Source organism: Myotis nattereri, assembly GCF_964212035.1.
Source record: "Myotis nattereri genome assembly, chromosome: 18".
Classification (NCBI taxonomy): Eukaryota; Metazoa; Chordata; class Mammalia; order Chiroptera; family Vespertilionidae; genus Myotis; species Myotis nattereri.
The window spans coordinates 5330612-5349228 of NC_138093.1; the positions used below are offsets into that span (position 1 = coordinate 5330612).

An 18617-nucleotide genomic window follows, 5' to 3' on the forward strand; every position below is an offset into this window, starting at 1 on the left:
TCAGGATGTCGGGGTCACTGGGACAGAGGGGAGCAGATTACAGTTGTAAACAGGGAGGTCGTGCAGTAGGGATCATATCAGGAAGGGTTGTGGGGGCTGAAGGGGAAAACGCTGGAGGGGGCATGGGTGCTCACATGTGCTCACAAATGGTGGCTGTGATCACCCCACCTCCTCATTAGCCTGTCAGTGTCTTCCAGGAGCCCCCAGGCCAAGGCTGTGCCCCAGAGAGACAGGAAGCTCAAGTTACCGACAGGCTGGCCCAGAGCATGGTGACATGGGTGGCCTCAGCTGGGTGTTGAGACCCAGAATCTGCTTTGTGTAATGTGTCCACGGTCAAACCAGAGGGGGAGGCCCTGTCGGGGTGACCAAGCACTGTCCCTCCTATTTTTGATCAGAATGGGAGCTGGAAACCCAGAGTAGAATAGCAAATGTTGAAAAAAGGGTGATGTAAGGCCAGGCTCCCCTATACTTCTTCAGACTGGGAGCCCCAGGGCTACTGGCACCATGTTGCTAGGCAACCCCCAGACTGAGGACCATTAGCAGGGGCCGGCCTGCTTGAGGTCTGTTTGCTTTGGTTGCTGCTGGGTCTGGTGCCTGCTCTGGGGAAGAGGGTGCCTTGCTTGTGAGTAAAGCAAATGACCTGGTGAGGTGAAGGCCAAAGGCATCCTTAACCCTGAGTCTGCCTCAGCACCTACAATTCCACCTGAGAGCGATTTGTTCTTAAGACTGCAGTGTTAAACTTTTTGTGGGTGAAACTTTTGGTTTAAACAACAAACAAGGTTGCTCCATGAAAAGAGGGGGGAAGCCTCACCTTCCTCACCCCCCAGCAAAGGGATTGGCTTTCTAAACTTCTGGCCTCAGGAGCACAATTTGATAATCCTTGCATTGAAGTATTCCAGCCCCCTGTTAAAAAGTGAACAGCCTTTGGCTGGTAAAATAGTAAGCTCTTTTTAAATTACTTTATGACAGAGTTTAATGTTTTCCTGTAGGAAGGTGGGTAACAGACTCCTGAGATGCTCCAATGAAAACTGCAGACCCTTGGCCCAGAAAAATGCACATATCTAAAATTCTTTTTCTCCACATACCTAAAATTCTGCATGGGGTTGTATGCAGGAAGTGGTCCAAGGCCTGTAGATTAGGAGCCCTGTTTTGTAGGAGACTGGTTTATGAGATAAATACTTAAGTCCTGAGGCTAAGAAGAGTGAGTTTTGAAAGAGGAGGGGGCAGAAAAAGATCTAGAGGAGAACCAGAATCTTGGGGCAGAGCCCGGGACTCTGTATTTTTCACGTCATCTCCAGGCAGTTGTGATGATCCGATAGATGCAGGTTTAGGCACCAGAGCTCTGGAGCTGTGATGGCAGGCTGTAGGGCTCAGGAGACCCTGCTACTGAGTAGGCAGTTCTAAAGAGGGTGGGAAGGAGGGTGGGAGAGAGGGAGAAGGCCTACTGTGCGCCCGGTGCTCCCCGCCCCCCCCTTCCCCGACCTGCTAGAGAACAACGGTGCTGTGCCTTCCACCCTACCCTTCACAAGGGGACAAAGCAAGGCCACGATGCCCTGAGCCTCAACCAAAACCAAAACCTGCTGGGCATGCCAAAAGCAAAAACAAACAAACAAACAAACAAAGACAAAGAACAGGAGCCCGGGAAACCATCCAGCGAGGGCTGGGCCTAAGAGAAAGTCGCACTTTCAAATTCTGACACTTCTCCATGGTTTCCCATGTTCTGTGTTAAGTCCACTAGCTCATTCCTCCCTCCCAGCAAAGGGCCAGCCTCTCCTTGACAGACAGGCCTGTTGAGTGGGACCTGCTCTTGTCCGAGGCATGAGTTTTCCAAGCAGAGGGTTTACAACTGAGTCAGCAAACACCTACTGACCCCACTGTACCAAGCTTGGGGCGCTTGCCTCCCTACCCTGCCCCCATCTTGACATTTTCCCCAAAGGATCTGATTTTCAGGGACAGTGAGGAGATGGGGGCTAGCCAGCAGGGGGATGGGTGTGGGAGCAGGACACCACCTCCTCCAGACCCCAAGGCCTCTAGTCAGAATCCCGGTTTACTTAAGAACCTGTTTCTGAAGCACCCTGTCCCAGCCAAGACAAACCCAAGCCGTGCCGATGCCCTGCTTCCTTGGGTGGCGTGACTGCCTGCAGCAGTGGCTCGGAGGTTCTAAGACTCAGCGTGTGAGGCACCTGCTTGACTGTCTACTCTGCCTGGGGGTGGAGGTGGCAGGGGAGGGGCCCCTTCTCCCCAGCAGTCTCTGGGTAGTGATGCTCAGCCCTGTCAGAGCTTTACTCAAGTGTCCCATTTATCCAAATTGTACGGCTAAGATATGTGGATTTCATCCCATACAAATTTCACCTTAAGAAAACACAAAACCTATAAGAAATAACTTCAACTGGGGAGGAGTGGGTGGAGGTGAATGAGCAAGAATGGCAGAAATTGGTAAGTACTGATGCTGGGTGATGGGCACATGGGGGCATTATATATCTGTTTGCTAAAAATATATATTTGGGAAAAATAGAAATATATATATTTGAAATTTGCCGTAATAAAAATTTTTTTAAAGAGACTTAGAAATGTTTGTTTTCACTAGAAATCTCCCTTCTTGATCAAGAATCTTAAAGAAATTAATATTCTTTACTTAGTAATTCCACTTCCAGGAATCTTCCCAAAGGAAATAACTAGTGATACTAGCTATTGTAGTGCTATGTAAAATAGTGAAAAACTGGACAAAAGTCAATGTCCAACAATAGAGAATGGTTAAAGAAACTATGGTGCCACCATTAAAGACATAGGAAAGTGCTTGTGACCTAAAATGTAAAAAAAAAAAAAGGTCAGAATACATAACTACATACCATGTGATGTATTCATGTGCATGGAAAAGAATCTGGAAAGAAATACACTACATGTTACAGGTGGACTCGTGGCAGGTTTTCTTTTTCATTCTAGCCTGTGCTGTCATCTTTTCTAGAATGAACTTGTATTACTTTGAAAATCATTTTTAAATCTGGGTGTGCGCCTGAACCGGTTTGGCTCAGTGGATAGAGAGTCGGCCTGCGGACTGAAAGGTCCCGGGTTCGATTCTGGTCAAGGGCATGTATCTTGGTTGCGGGCACATCCCCAGTAGGGAGTGTGCAGGAGGCAGCTGGTCAATGTTTCTCTCTTATCGATGTTTCTAACTCTCTGTCCTTCTCCCTTCCTCTCTGTAAAAAACCAATGAAATATATTTTAAAATAAACAAATAAATAAATAAATAAATAAACCTGGGCGTGCCATTTTGAAAGGAGAATAGGTGGAAGGAAGAACAGATTTCCATGCAAGTATCAGCTGTGAAATATGATACTGGGACTGGAAGAAATCTTAGAAATTAGAAATTGCCTAAGTCCAATTTTCCCATTTTACAGATGAGAAGATTGAGGCTCAGAGGAGTCAAATGACCAGTCAAGTGATCCACCTGAAGGTCACCTCCCTGAGGACCTTCCCCTGCCCCATCCTTCCCTCACTTCCCACCCACCTCAGGTCCCTACTCATGGCTGTGTCCTCAGCCCCTCATCCCATCTCCCACCTGCCCAGGGAGAGCATCTGACTAGCCTCCTGTGGGCATGTGCCCAGGCCTTGGCAGAGGAGCACTGCCCACCTCATTCGACAATTCCACCAAAACCGAATCATGTGGGTCTGAGTAAATTCTTCTTCCTCTGGGGCCAAAAGATTAGTGTTCCCTACAGATAGCTGAATATTTGGCAAGGCAGGTTCCAACTTTGGGGTTTTTTCCCTTCTTTCTCATGCTCCCCGGAGCATGGTATGTGGCTGGGTGATTTAGGGGAGGGCAGATTAACTAAGGTGCCTGCCCCTCATCACTCTCCCCTTCTTTTTCTGATGAACAGGCAGTAGCCACTGCCTACTGTGCCCCATTTAAAATTGTGATCTGGATATTTTCATATCATTGTGCCGGGGGAGGGAGCAAGGACTTGTGCTTGACATACGTACTGAATATATCTGTGTGTCTCCTTTGTGAATCTGTGTATTATGCAGGGTGTACCTGTACAAAGACAGGTCACTGGGTAAACTGAGGCACTGTTGGGGAACTGACTTGCTCACAGAGTATAACTGAGGACTGCTGCCAGTTATGTCTCTGATTTAACTGTCTAAGCTTATGTCTTGCATGATGAGAGTGCAAAGCGTTCGGGTCTGAAATGGCTGCAGCACAGCCAGCCACCTTGGATGGTGTAAATATCCCCAAGTGACAGGAAGTAAATAAGCACATGGTGGAACCACCATTTTCCCAGCAAACCTCCCCCGAGTGGGTCTCATGAAAGGCCATGAAAAGAAATGGTCTTGGCCCGTGTATCTCCAAAAGACCAAATGCAGTCAGAGTGGGCTGAGCTATCTGCTCGCACAGATTAGGTATTTTAGTGCCAATGCTCAGGCCTCAAGGAGAGCCTGGCTGCTGGCAGCCAGCCAGCACCGTCTTGTTTAATTTTTAGATTTGGCTGTTAAGTTTGGCCCAGCGTGAGCCTGTGTTTGGCTCGAGGTATGAGGATGGAGGATTCCTGGTGGGAAGGCCTGGGTCTGGCTCTGTGACCTTCCAGCAGTGTGACCTTGGACAAGGCATCTCACCCGGTAGACAGTGTTTCCTGTCTGTACAAGGAAGGGAACAACCCTGCTCTGCTTGTCTGGTTGAAGGCAGACTGAAGAGCAAATGAGCCGCTGTTGCGGGAACTGTGGAAGCACTATGCTAATGACCGGCATGATCACGTTCACAGCCTGAGTCCTCTCCGCCTGCTTCGCTCAGTTCCGCGTTGCATTTACATACCGTGGGTTTTACCCCTCATTCTTGCTGCAAAACCCTTTGGAACGCATCATTTTAGACCTGGAATTGATACATGTGGGATTGCCTGCCCTGTTTATCTGAGAGTCCTCTGAGCTAAGGAAAAGACTGGAATTAGGAGGAAAAACAGACCCCGAGAGATATTAGCCAAAGGCACAAAGAACTGCCATCCTGGTGTTCTTTCTTCCCTAGATGACAGCAACGTCTAAGTGCAAAGCCGGAGACGCTCATCAGAAGTTAGCCTCACGGTTCCCCAAACTGCCCCCTTGTCCTCTGCATCTGTTCCCTCCGGAGGAAAGTGCTGAGTTTGTGGGTGGCGGCGCCGAGTCCCACCGGGTACCACATCTGGTACCTGTAAGTGGTGGGTGTACAATACATATTTGGTAAATATTTATAATAGAGGAAAATAAAAGAGGAGCTCTACAATTGTCCTCTTATCACCTTAAGTGTCTTAAACTACAGAAACACGTCTATCTTATTTCCACAAGTTGGGGATGCCACTGCTTCTCAGACACACCATTTGTTAGGTACCACAGAGAATTAAAACATGGCGCGATGCTTCCTTGTCGTGTCAGTTATAAGCCACACATCTTGATCTCACTGATGTTACAATGGGAAAGAAATGGGCATTTTAGAAGAGATGAAATGCAGTAGGTAGGGCCACCTCTTTCAAAGGAAAAGCTTTCCCTTGTGGTCCTGATGCATTCTGAGATTAGCTGTCTCATTTTCAGGCTCAGCTCCTTGCATTTATACATGTTATGCAACCATGCTTTCATGTGGGTTGAAAGGCGACATTACCTCTATTTTTCTTATGGACACAATAATACGAAGTAGTTCTGTGCTTGGATATAGTTTTAGTGCAGATTGTAAAATACTTGTCAGAGCCAAAGTCAAACCAATTCTGCGCTCTATTATTTATGACAATATTTAAAAGAATAAACATTCATTCCGTCTTCTCTCTCCCACGTAATGGTTTTTGTTGTCCTACTTAGTGGTTGATTTGGCTGTTCTGCTGTTGTTATTTAGCTTATTCTTAGTTCAAGTAAAGCAACTGAACTGTGAGTTTCCTACTGCACAGAGAAATCAGGCACGAACAGACCCACAGGATGAGAGCACATCACCTGCGTGGGCTAAATATGACGTTTTTAAAATGGAAGGTGGGAATTCATCGTCTTTCTGGGCAGAAGGGAGCCTGAGGAATACAGGGTAAAAGAAATACAGCTTCTGTGACAATCCTTTGGAAATTTTTAATGGATAGTCCTAGCTCATAAATTCTACAGTTTGGGGTAAGAAAAACTCCATCTGTTTCTAGTCTGTTCAGTAATATCAGGACATTACTTATACATAACGGCAAAGAGAGTCACCCCAAAGAAAAGAAAAGGAAAGGACTAAAGGCTAGACCATGACTGGATGGAGAGGAGTGGTCTAAGTAATTATAGCTCCCATGATGCCTTGCTCCCCACCAGGGTCTCAGGGTGTTACTCTGTTGATGAGGGTCAGTAGCCCTGGTGCTGGGGAGGAAAAGGGTGAGAAGCTGGTATGGTTGGATCAGCACTAACATGGGTTTTGCCCACTGTTCTCTCCCCTGCAGTCTGAGTACCACTACGAGTACACCGCATGTGACAGCACGAGTTCCAGGTGGCGGGTTGCTGTGCCGCACACCCCAGGCCTCTGCACCAGCCTCCCGGACCCCGTCAAGGGCACCGAGTGCTGTAAGCAGCCATCCCGCTCCAGGGCCACCTGTCACTCAGCTTCAGCCCCTGCCCCACGCCTCCTGCCTTGCAAGCGAGGCCCTCCCTGACAGTGCAGCTGCCTTAAGGAATCAGATCTTTTCCACACTTAGTCCCCATCCTCAACCCTTTTGAGATTTGGCGCAGAAATGTTATTTCACAGATGCAAACTGGGTATCTGAATTTGCTTTAAAAATTTTTTTAAATCCCATTAGGGTATAACGTGTAAGTAATTCCAGCTGTGTGCCATGCAGATACTTTTTTCAGTGTGCATACATTTTCCTTTTTGCCTGCGCATGCCTCCAATCTGCACTCACCAGCCACAATTGGTCATTAGAAAGATTGCAATTTGCTTTCGTCCTTGAAAAGGAAGCCAGAGAAGATGAATTTAAAACACACTGGGCATCACTTCAGGAAATAAGAACCTTCCCTGACTGGAGCTGACTGTGCAGTCAGCCAGGCGATGGCTTGCCTGCAGCTCCTGTTCCCACCTCTGGGACTCTTAGAGCTTTTCTACAATCAGCTGCTTATTCTCCTGCACTGTTCTTTTTAGATATGCAAAGGGAGTAACAATACAAATCAGAGACTACAATCAAGGAACACTTGAAAATTTGGAAAGGAAATTGAGGGCTTAGCATAATGCCTGGTTCAGTAAGTGGGCAAATAAATACTTGTTAAATTAGAGAATGAATATTGCTAAGACCCGAGCAGAACGGAGGTGTGACTAATGGAAACAAATGAGCCGTCTTCTCTGAACTGGGCCAACTTTATCGAGCTCCTCCTATGTGCATATATCCATTCATTTGTCAGCAAAGCCTTTATGGAGAGCTCCCGTGTCAGTCACTGAGCCATCATCCCTGGAGGAGTCAGGGCCTGGTGGCAGGCTCCCATCAATACGATGTGTTAATACGAGGTGAAAAAGGATGGGGGCTATGGATACTTATTAGGGATCAGAACCACGTGAGCAAAAGTTTGGAGGTAGAAGAACACGTGGCCTGGGATGAAGACAACACAGGCAGCGTGAGGATGGGGCTGGGCTGGAGAAAGGTCTGCGTGGGAGAGAAGCTGGAAAGTTTGGCTGAGAGCTTAATTCTATAACCAAAGAGGGGCACCTGATCATTTTTTAATTAAGTCAATGTTTTAGAATGATACTTCTGACCACAAAATGAGCAGAAACAAGAAACAGGGCACAAATTAGGGGGACACTGCAGAGGGTGAGCTCACAGGTCATGAGAATCCCAACTGCATGGTCAGTGGAACCGGAAAGGAGACAGAGACTCAAGGGGAAACTCGAGGCTGGAGGGCCAGGTGCCCTTCAGAGGGGTCGGCGTGAGAGACCATGGTGTCCTCTCACTGGAGAGGTCTCGGAATGGCCACGGCTACTCCCTTAGGAAACAAGATTGAAAGGGATAAGCCCAAATCCCTCAGCAAGGCAGAGCTTCCACAGCCCAAGTCTTTTTCTTTTTTAAGTAACAGCTTTATTGAGATATAATTTGCATGTCATAAAATTCACCTCAAAGTGTAAAGTTCACTTAGTTCTTAGAATATTCAGAGTTGCATAACCATCACCACTATCTAATGTCAGAACACTATCATCACCCCAAAAAGAGACATCAAATCTACCAGCCATCTCTCCCCCAAGTCGCTGGCCCCACAAATTCACCATGTGTGTCTGTGGATTTGCCTGTCCGGACATTCCATGTTAATGGACTTGGACAAGACATGCATGGCTCTAACGCTTAGTGGGCCCCACACCTCGACCTCCACCCTCTGCTCCTCCCTGTAGGATGCCCAGAACCTGCCCACTTCTCCTAGGGCAGCAGCGGCCTCACCACCCCACCCTTGTCCTTGCTTTGTGTTCCAGCCTTTTCTTGCAAAGCTGGGGAGTTTCTGGACATGAAGGACCAGTCCTGTAAGCCCTGCACTGAGGGCCGCTACTCCCTTGGCACAGGCATCCGGTTTGACGAGTGGGACGAGCTGCCCCACGGCTTTGCCAGCCACTCATCCAACGTGGAGATCAACGACAGCACCAATGAGTCTACCGAGAACTGTACTTTGTGAGTCACCCTCTCCCTGTCCTCTCCCACCCCTGTGCTCCCTCCTCCCTGTGCTGGGAAGGGGCTCAGGGAGCACCCCTCTTCCGCTCTGCAGGCGGGCAGGGAGGGTGGAGAGGAGGGAGCCCAGGCTGAGGGCTGAAGCAGGTGCCCGCAGCACTGTTAGGTGGGATGTCTGTCCACCTTAGCCCATTCACGGACATAAGCTTCCTAGTGATGGGCAAGCATTTGTGGCAGGAGAAAAACATGGGGAGATAGAGAGAGGTAGGTAAGATGGCCACAGGTTCAAGGGCCCAGTCATTTAAAACAAAATCCAATTGCATTTCCACCATGCAATTCTGGGTCAGCCAATAAACAGCCTCACATTGATGGCAACACAATGTGTAAAGCCCTGGGCATCTTCCTAGCTTCGGTGCTAACTTCTAAAACTGGTCTGCCAACCCCCAGATGTGGGGGGGGATAGAGCAGGACCAGAGCTTTGGTCTGCGGTGGCTTTCAAATCCTTTGAGACTCCAGTGACTGAAAAGTTCCTAGCTCAAAAGGAGATATTTTTAGTAATCGAAAAGCTCAGCTCAGGGTGCTTGTAGAACTGGTGAGCTTTCCTTATCAAAATCTTTGAATACGTAATGCCAGGGGTCGGAGTGAAATGATGTGCCTTCTGTTGTTCAGCACCATGCTGGATGCTTTAATCCCCACGAGAACCTGTGAAATAGCATGACTGTTCCCATTTCACAGGCGAGGAACTGGAGACTCAACGAGTGAGATTCAGTGACTCGTCATTTGTTACCCGGCTTACAGCTGGCGAGCCTGGAACTCACACCCAGTCCCAAGCTTTCTACTGCCCCGAGCTGCCACCTTCAAATGAGTCAGTGTGTGCGAGGCAACGCTGGAACCTAGGGAAGAAAGTGGGGGCGGTGCATGGATGTAAAAGACAATCGTCCACTGCTCTTTGTTAAATATTGGCCAAGAATACGGGAGAGAAGTACGTCCATGAAAGTGTCTCTTATGCCCAAGCAATCAAAAGGACAAAAAGGGGTTAATAACTGTATTACACTTGGATTTCTAAAACGAGAGCAATGTCTCCCATTCTTATACTTTAACCTCCTAGAAGTACCCTTGTCGGAGCCAGGCAGCAGGCATTTCAGAGTCCAGTTTTAGAATTCAAACTGTGTGTCAAAATCATTAGCACGACAACATTGCCTCCGAGAGAAAGCTGGAGAGGATTAAAGCTGGAAGGAGAGGGAAGGCAGGTTAAGACAGCCAACGCCATCTGTGTCCTAATAGAGAACGTGACTGAGCCGACCCAGGTGCCTCAGTTTCCTCATCCTAAAAATAGTATTCCTCTTATAGGGAGTGGTAAGAATTAAATGAGATGATAAGAGTAAGAATTTGGAGCAACGCCTGGCACTAGAAATCGGTGAAGACATGTTGTTCTGATTGAGTGTGAAGTGCTCTTCGCCAGGGACAGCTCTGACAAACACCAGAATTGTGATGCATTTTGCAAATGTAACCCATTATGGCACCCTTTTAATTATTCATCTGACTTCAGCAGTTATTTATAGCTGATGCCAGGGAGCACATCAGCATTCAGTGTTGTCTCGTTTAACAGGAGCAATCAATACCATTAGGTTAGTGCGGGAATCTTGCAGGAGCTCAGCATAGGTGCTTTGGATATGCTTCCATGCGAGAATAACGCTAACTGTTGAAGAGCTGGAAGTGCCATGTTAGTCTGACAAACACAGGAGGAAACCAGGGGACTAAACTGAGGTCCCCTTAATGGCACATTATTAGTCATTGGAGACATGAGCTGGTTTCCAGCAAAACAGTGAAATAGTGGGGGCATAATGTGGGGCCACCTCTTATTGGTTCCTTGATCCAGAGGTTGTTCTTTAAAAAAAAAAAATGTTTTATTGATTTCAAAGAGGAAGGGAGGGAGAGAGATAGAAATATCAATGATGAGAGCGAATCGTTGAATGGCTGCCTCCTACATGCCCCACATTAGGGATTGAGCCCGCAAGGCAGGCATGTGCCCTGACTGGGAATCGAACCGTGACCTCCTGGTTCACAGGTCGAAGCTCAACCACTGAGCCACGCTGGCCAGGCTCAGACGTCATTCTTTACTGAGCATTTTCAGGTCTAAGCTTTCGCCTGTGAATCACAAATCAAGAATTCCCCCAGAGACCTAGAAGGTCACATGAAGCTGGTGGGCCGTGCCCCTGACAGTGAACTTGGCCCCTGTTTCAACCCACAGATCCAAGTGGGTTCCCCTGGGCGACTACATCGCCTCCAACACGGACGAGTGCACGGCCACACTGAAGTATGCCGTCAACCTGAAGCAGTCGGGCACTGTCAGCTTCGAATACTACTACGCAGACTCCAACATCATCTTTGAGTTTTTTGTAAGCTGTTGGCCAAGGGGGAGGGTGGGCGGCAGAAACTCTCCCTGGCTCAGATGCACCTGCAGGAATCAAGCCCAGTCCTGCCTGGGAAATCGCCACAGTTGTTATCCTCTGGAGAGAACTGTGGGCAAAAGGAGCTGAGGCTTCAAGAGGCGAGGGAATCTGAGGGGAGGAGGGGAGTCTGGGAATCCTGGGGGTGTCGCCCTGCTCAGACACGCACACCGCATGGAATGGCTTCTCTGAGTTACCGGTTATGTCTTTGCTGTCAGTGCCTGACGTTTTGTGTGTGTGACTAGCTCCTGCCCTCCTTCAAGGCTCGTATGTTCTGAGCTCTGTTCCTAAAGGAAATTGGCAGCTCTTCTCCCACAAGAAGGGTCCTCTGGGAGGCTGCCACAGCGTGGGGGAAGAACCCATTTCCTTAGAAGACTCTGATCCCAAACTCCTGCTGCCTCAGGTCCAGAATGACCAGTGCCAGCCCAATGCGGATGACTCCCGGTGGATGAGGACCACAGAGAAAGGATGGGAATTCCACAATGTGAGCATCAAGCCAGCCTTCCTGCCGCCTCTGCTAGAGATGCAGCTGTTCCCAAGAATCCCGGAAAAGGGACCAAGGGCCTTTCCTCCGAGGAGTGCCTCCTCCCATCCCAGGCCTCCATCCCTCCTTCCCCAGAGGACAGGGGTCTGACATGATGAGGATGCTGCAGTTTCTCTCCTGATGAGTTGACGAAATATGGGTGTGGGCTGTCTTGCTGCACCAGTGGCTTGACCCCAAGGATAAGCAGCCTTTTTAAAGGCCAGGTCTTCTGGGGACAGGAGATGGATAAGTAGAATCAGAGAAGAAGGAGGAATTCCATTCACCCTACTGTCAGATCCACCCTACCGTCAGATCCCTTCACCAGTCTCGCTGCAGAGTTTCTCATGGTGTATGTGACTGAGGGTGGGAGATGGTTGTAGAGGAAGCTCAGAAGACAGAGGAGGAAGGCCAAGACAAGAGCAAGTGCAAAGCTGAGGAAGTGAGGGGGAGGATCAGAATAGGCACTGGTAAGAGGAGGGGTCCCAGCAAGAGGCTGCACTAACTCCTGTCTGTGTTTGTAGGTAAAGCTAAATCGAGGCAATAACGTCCTCTATTGGAGAACCACAGCCTTCTCAGTGTGGTCCAAAGTCTCCAAGCCGGTGCTGGTGAGAAACATCGTCATCACAGGTATGGAGAGGGGGCGGGGTCTGGGTCTGCTGGGTTTTCAGCCTTGGGACTCTGTAGGAGGAGAGTGGGGGCCAGTCCCCAGGGGGCTCAGTCTCTAGGCGCAAGTTTTGCTTTTCTATGTTCTTCCTTCCCAGGGGTGGCCTACACTTCGGAATGCTTCCCCTGCAAACCTGGCACATATGCAGACGAGCAGGGCTCCTCTTTCTGCAAACTTTGTCCAGAAAATTCTTACTCAAACAAGGAAGAAACTTCTTGCCACCAGTGTGACGCCGACAAATACTCAGGTGATGTTTCTGAGGGCAGGAAGGGTTTGGAGGGTGATACCAAGCACAGGGAGAAACAGGCCGTGGAGCCATCCTTCTGGTCAAGTCCAGACCGGTCATTCTTAAACCCTTGCTTTCTGGACACTGGAAGAACCTTGCCAACCCACATCCTACCAATTGCTCCGGAAATAAAAATGAAATCATTTAATAGGTATTCATTGAGCTTCTACTATCTGCCAGGGCCTATTCTAGGTGCTTGGAATATATTGGGGAACAAAATAGACAAAGTGCCCTGTCTTCATGGAATTTACATGCCGGAGGGGGTAAGACAGACAATAAACAACAACTATAATAAGTAAACAATAAATATATATAAGTTTAATTTGTATGTTAGTAAGAAGTACATGGCATGGCATGGCCAGTGTGGCTCAGTGGTTGAACGTCAACTTATGAACCAGAGGGCCCCGGCTCAGGCACTCCAGTAGTTGGCAAGGGGGCCAATCTCCAAGATAGGTTCTGAAAAAACTAGTAGTGAGAGAGAGAGAGTCCCTTTTCTGCCTCTGCAAACACTCACAACTAGTTATTTCATTTTTTCTTTCTCACACAGAACCATACACAAACCCAGCTCAAGGCGCTCTCTCAAGCAGACCCCGAATCCCTACACAGACACACCCAGCCTTAACATAGGTGTTACAGTATGTGTTGGCTCAGCCAAGACCCGCCACTGACTTGTGAACTGCTTATTTTTAAAACAGAAATCCTGTTTCTGTCCACGGATCTTGCCAGAGGAGTATAGATTTCAGCAAGAACAGGAATGTTCAGATCTTGCGGGAAGTTTTTATCTATACGTCTAAATTCCTGTTCTTCCACTCGACTTTCTTATTCCTCATCTCTGCTCCGTCAATGGCAGCCTTTGTTAGTCTAAGTCTGCAGCTCTTTCCAGCCCAGCTGCTGTACAAGGGGGTGAATGGCAAGTGGTTCTAAATAACTACCTACGAGTATTTTGATCAACTCCATGTAAAGCGATTTGTATCCAGAGAGCTGTTATGAAGTGGTAGGTTTGGAGTCTGAATTCTTGGAGTCTATTCTCCTTCTGCCACCGATTTCCCACTCCACCCCTTTGGCTGGGGAGTGAGTTTTTACTACGAAGAACAAGGTCAGCTTGTCGACCACCTACCAGCTAGGGGTACAAAGAGGGTTACAGTTCTTTGGGACTTGACTCCTCCAGAATACAGGGTCAATGGGAAGCTGGGAAGCTGCTGAGAGAGTCTGACGAGAGCCTATGATGGAGTGCACATGAAGGAAGTGACTGAAGACCCTGGGAACCTTTAGTCACCCATTTACAAATACGTCCTGGGTGTCTGGTAGGTGCCAGGGCTTGAGCTTGGTGCTAGGGTTAGAGCGGTGCCTGCCTTCCAGCTTATGTTGAAAAGGGGAAACATGGTTATAGAAACATCTAAGTGTAGTGACTTCATGGAGTCGGAGGTGCTGGGATAGGAGCGCCGAGTGTAGGGTGCAGTGGAGATGAAGAAGGGAAGCGGTCATTCCTCTCTAGGGAGAGAGGAAAGGCTTCGCTAGCTGTGGTCCTGAGAGATGAACTGAGTCTTGAAAGACAAGTTGGTGATTTGATGAGGGCGGGAAGTTCTGGAAGAAGTGTGAGCCAAAGCCAGAAGGCTCGGGGAACTTGGAGTAACTAGCATGGCTGGAGCTTACTTGGAGAGGTGGGCAGGGAACAGAGATTATGGACCGTCCTTCTGTGCCACTGCTCAAAAGTTGAGATTTAATTCTTTCAGCAGTGGGGTCACTAAAAAGTTTTAAGCTGGGGACATGGCCTGGCTTGTGCTTTTGAAAGACCACTCTGGCTGCCATTTGGAAAATGGGTGAGGAAAGGAGATTTTACAACAGGTCCAGGTATCCAGGACCTAGACTAAGGCAGAGCCATTGGGGGAGGAGATGTTAAGCACAAAAGCTTAACTGAAAGAAAGCATTTTCCTCATTGATACCTAAAACTTGATCATTAGGATTAATTACCTTGTGTTACATTAAATAGTTAGGGATTCATTTCCTAAGAGAACAGCCTGGGATTTAAGAGCCTGGACCCCAGAACTAAATTACTACGGTTCAAATCTCTAGTCTACCATTTACTAGCTTCGCCACCTTGGGCAAGTTATCTGTCTGTGCCTCCGTTTCATCATCTATAAAATGGAATGACAGTAATCATATCTACCTCATAGTGTTACTGTATGGATTAAGTAATGCAGGTGAAGGATTCAGAACAGGGCCTGGCATGTAGTGAGCACTAACTTTATTTTTATTTTTTCAAAATATATTTTATTGAGTTTTTACAGAGAGGAAAGGAGAGAGATAGAGAGTTACAAACATCGATGAGAGAGAAACATCGACCAGCTGCCTCCTGCACACTCCCCACTGGGGATGTGCCCGCAACCCAGGTACATGCCCTTGACCGGAATCGAACCTGGGACCTTTCAGTCCGCAGGCCGACGCTCTATCCACTGAGCCAAACTGGTTTCGGCAACTTTATTAATTCATTACGTTAAGGCCTGTCCCAGCAGTCCTCTGCCAATATACAAATGCTATTGGCATAGATAGCAATAATAATATGACACTTGTATGGTACTTGACAAATTATAAAATATTATCTCATTTATCACTCATAGCATAGTACAAGAGTGACTTCCCCATTCACAAACGAATAAAGAACAGCTCAGAGAGGCTCAGAGATTTGCCCAGAGTCTGAGGTGGTATCTGAGCCTGGCCTGTTTTCTTTTGCTAAAGTGTATCAGAATGAGAACACTATTCTCCTGACGCAGGGGGAAGACACTGAGAGGAAGAGGAAGGTACAAAAAGAGGAGTTGGAGCCCCCAAGATAGACTTTAATTCCTTACAGTTTTGGCCAGGCCCGATCCTACAGGAATCACGTTTCATTTTCTCAAACATCTAGGCCGATCTTTCAAATGTGACTAGTACCCAACTTAAACACCATGATGAAACCTGGGCCAGGAGAGTGAGGTCTGTCCCAGCATCTGGGTTAATCATTTATTAACACCACCTTAACAGTTGTCCATGTGTAAACAGCTGGACTATTTTTGCTGATACCTGGAGCAAGCATGTCAGGCTGAGCAAATATTTGACAAGCAGAGAAAGGCCCTAGTGTGGAATGCACTTTCTTTTCCTTTTCATTTTTTAAATATATATATATATATATATATATATATATATATATATATTTTATTTTAGAGAGGAAAGAAGAAGGAGAAAGAGATAGAAAGATTAACGATGAGAGAAAATCATTGATCAGTTGCCTGCTGCACGCCCCCCACTGGGGACTGAGCCTGCATCATGGGCATGTGCCCTGACCGGGACTCAAACTGTGATCTCCTGGTTCATAGGTTGACACTCATCCACTGAGCCACACCAGCCGAGCTGGAATGCACTTTCTAACAGGCAGCTTGCAATTTGCTAAACCCAATACATAAGGGTCCTGGGAATTGGTGTGTTTTCAGTATCTCCCCCCAAATTTCTCCTGGCAAGTCAGTCAAAAATAGGAGTCCCTGATCCCCCTGTGCTGAATTAGGCCTTCTGCTTGTTAACCAAATAAACGAGCTAAGAAGGCCCCAGATGTTTCTCAGCCAGTAGTTCCCTCTTGCCCAAGCTAATAAGACAGGGACAGAAGAGGCGTGGAGGTGCGTGGTTGTGGGAACTCCCTGGTGCAGGCCAACAAGGCGACAGTTGGGAAACTTTCTGATCTAGGAACTCATTTGGTGCCTTGGGAAGAAGAAGAGCTCAACTGAGAAATAAGCCCTTAACTGGAAGGGAGAGAAAGAGACTTTTAATCCTTATTAAAAACCCTTGACAGTTACCAAATAAAATAACTCCTACAATCCCAGGTAATAAGAGTTACCAGCATTTAGTGAGTCCCTCCTTACAATGTGCCAGGTGTGCTGGCTCCTGCCAAGTAGATATTATTATTCCTGTTCTACATATGAGAGCACTCAGGCCAGGGAGGTCAAGTAACTTGCCTGACGACGTGACACAGCTACGAAATGACGACGCGGGATCCAGACCCAGACCCAGACCTGTCTGAGTTAGTAGCTCATTCCACTCCACCACACTGCCTGTCAGTAACAGAGGCAGGCAGTCTCGCGTGATCACATGCTCGCCTGCAGGACACTGCAGTCATATTAGAAACAGTGGTGACAGCAGTGGTACTAGTGTACACTCACGTTCTTAAAGCAGTGATTTTTATTCTGGAGAAAATTAATTTCTTGGAAATTTAATGCATGGGGTGTGTGTATTTTTGGATAGAGAAAACAGGTCTCTCTTTCAAATTCTCTAAAGGGTGCATCATTTTTAAAAGGTGAGGTCCCTTGTTTTAAAGAGGGATTCACTGAAGCAGTTCTTGCCATGCAGGGGTTCAGAGGGTTAAAACAGAACTAACAGGCACATGAGAACACACAAGCGGAGAATAAATGAAACGATAGCTGACATTTCTCATCAGGTGCAGAGAATGCTGGGGTGCTGGGGGGGGAGGTTGTGCAGAAAGAAAATATGAAGAGAAAATTCAGAGAAAGAATTAGAATAAGAGCATGAAGGCACTGTCCTAAGCTTTTCTGTTCCCCTCAGGAGGAGAAACTGCACCCAGTCAGGATTCTGACCTGGAAGATGGCGGGTTTCAGGGAACGTGGTTGGTGGTGGTTAACCTGTGAGATGCTCTTTCTAGCTACCCACCCTCACTGCGGGTCCTCCGGCCAGTCCACTTCTCCACGCGCTGCCCCCCAGCGCGGCTGTGGCTTCTCCCCACACCAGGGACGGAGCACAGGGGCGTCCGAGCAGGGCCTCAGGCACTGTGGCTTCTGCCACTGAGGCCGCGGGCCGGGCTGGTGCAGGCTTTCCTGCTTCCCGCAGTATCTGTGCTGTGCTGGACCCCGGGGTCTTGGGGCCACAGGGTCATGAGCAAGCGGTCAAGAGCTCTGCTCTCCTATGTAACCCGAGTATTTGTCCTCGCGTTTGCCGTTTAGAAAAAGGATCCTCTTCCTGCAAAATGCGCCCAGCCTGCACCGACAAAGATTACTTCTACACGCACACGGCCTGCGATGCCAACGGAGAGGTGGGTAGCACGGTCTCGGGGCCCCTCTTCCCGCTCCCTGGGCTTTACCACATTCGGAGTTCCAGCGGCCACTGAAGCTGCACCAGAGAAAACCCCAGAGGCCTGCAGAGTGACTCGGTCCCGAGTGGAGGGTCTGTCTTGGATCAGACCCTCTGGATGCACTGTCTGCCTCTCTAAAGCAGAGCCTCCCGAGGAGACGGGAAGCTGCATTCACTGAGCGTGTGCTTGGCTGTCAGCAGGCACATGTTTGCTGGCTGGCTGAGTTCTGCCTGTTAAGCACAGGATAAAGGCTGGTCCTAGCAGCGACTGTTTTTCAGTCATCTCTCATTCCCCGCCCCCGCCCCGCCCTCATGTTTGCAGCGTCATCCCCTTCCCCAGCAGCAAGCGGGAATGGCCTGTATCTTATCAGCTGCGCCTCAGACTCAGTTCTGCAGCATCTGGTGTTCCATCGGATCTTGTAAAAATTGCCATTTTCTTGGCCTCAGCTGACTCCCTGACTTCATGAGGACAGTCCTGCTCCTCTTCTCCTCTCTGGGCACATCATGTGGCTGAATGTGCCCATCTTTGCTCCCTCCTGCCCCACTCTCCCCTCCCGCTTGGGCCAAGGCCTTCTCGATCTGTAGGGTGCTGCTTCTCTTGTCCACTGGCCTCTTGCCTCCCCACCCCCAGCTTTATTGCGACGTCACTGACATGTAAGACTGTGTAAGTTGAAGGTGTGCAGCATGTTGATCTGATACGCTCACATTCTGCAAAACGATGAGCATCAGAGCATTGGCTAACACCTCCATCACATCACATAATTACCATTTCTTTTTTTTTATGGTGAGAACATTTAAGGTCTACACTCCTAGCAACTCTCAAGTATATGATCCGTTATTACGAACTGTAATCACCATGCTGTACACTACATCCCCAGAGCATAATGGCCTCATCACTGGAAGTTTGTAGCCCTTGGCCAACATAGGCTTGATCAAAGCCTTGATGTCCCAGAACACAGTGTCCATACCCCCATGTGGATTG

The 18617-nt window shown here is 48.3% G+C and overlaps 2 protein-coding genes across 7 annotated transcripts in view; one reads left to right on the forward strand and one right to left on the reverse strand.

Moving 5' to 3' along the window:
• The window catches only part of CFAP276 (cilia and flagella associated protein 276), a 58047-nt gene that overhangs the window by 17784 nt on the left and 21646 nt on the right, over positions 1-18617 (reverse strand). The window lies entirely within an intron of this gene.
• The window catches only part of ELAPOR1 (endosome-lysosome associated apoptosis and autophagy regulator 1), a 44512-nt gene that overhangs the window by 10408 nt on the left and 15487 nt on the right, over positions 1-18617 (forward strand). For all 3 annotated transcript variants that reach the window (XM_081112032.1, XM_081112033.1, XM_081112031.1), the window contains exons 2-8: positions 6414-6534; positions 8417-8609; positions 10858-11005; positions 11460-11540; positions 12101-12206; positions 12341-12490; positions 17509-17597. In XM_081112032.1, coding sequence (XP_080968158.1) covers positions 6414-6534; positions 8417-8609; positions 10858-11005; positions 11460-11540; positions 12101-12206; positions 12341-12490; positions 17509-17597 — 888 coding nt within the window. The remainder of the gene's footprint in view (positions 1-6413; positions 6535-8416; positions 8610-10857; positions 11006-11459; positions 11541-12100; positions 12207-12340; positions 12491-17508; positions 17598-18617) is intronic.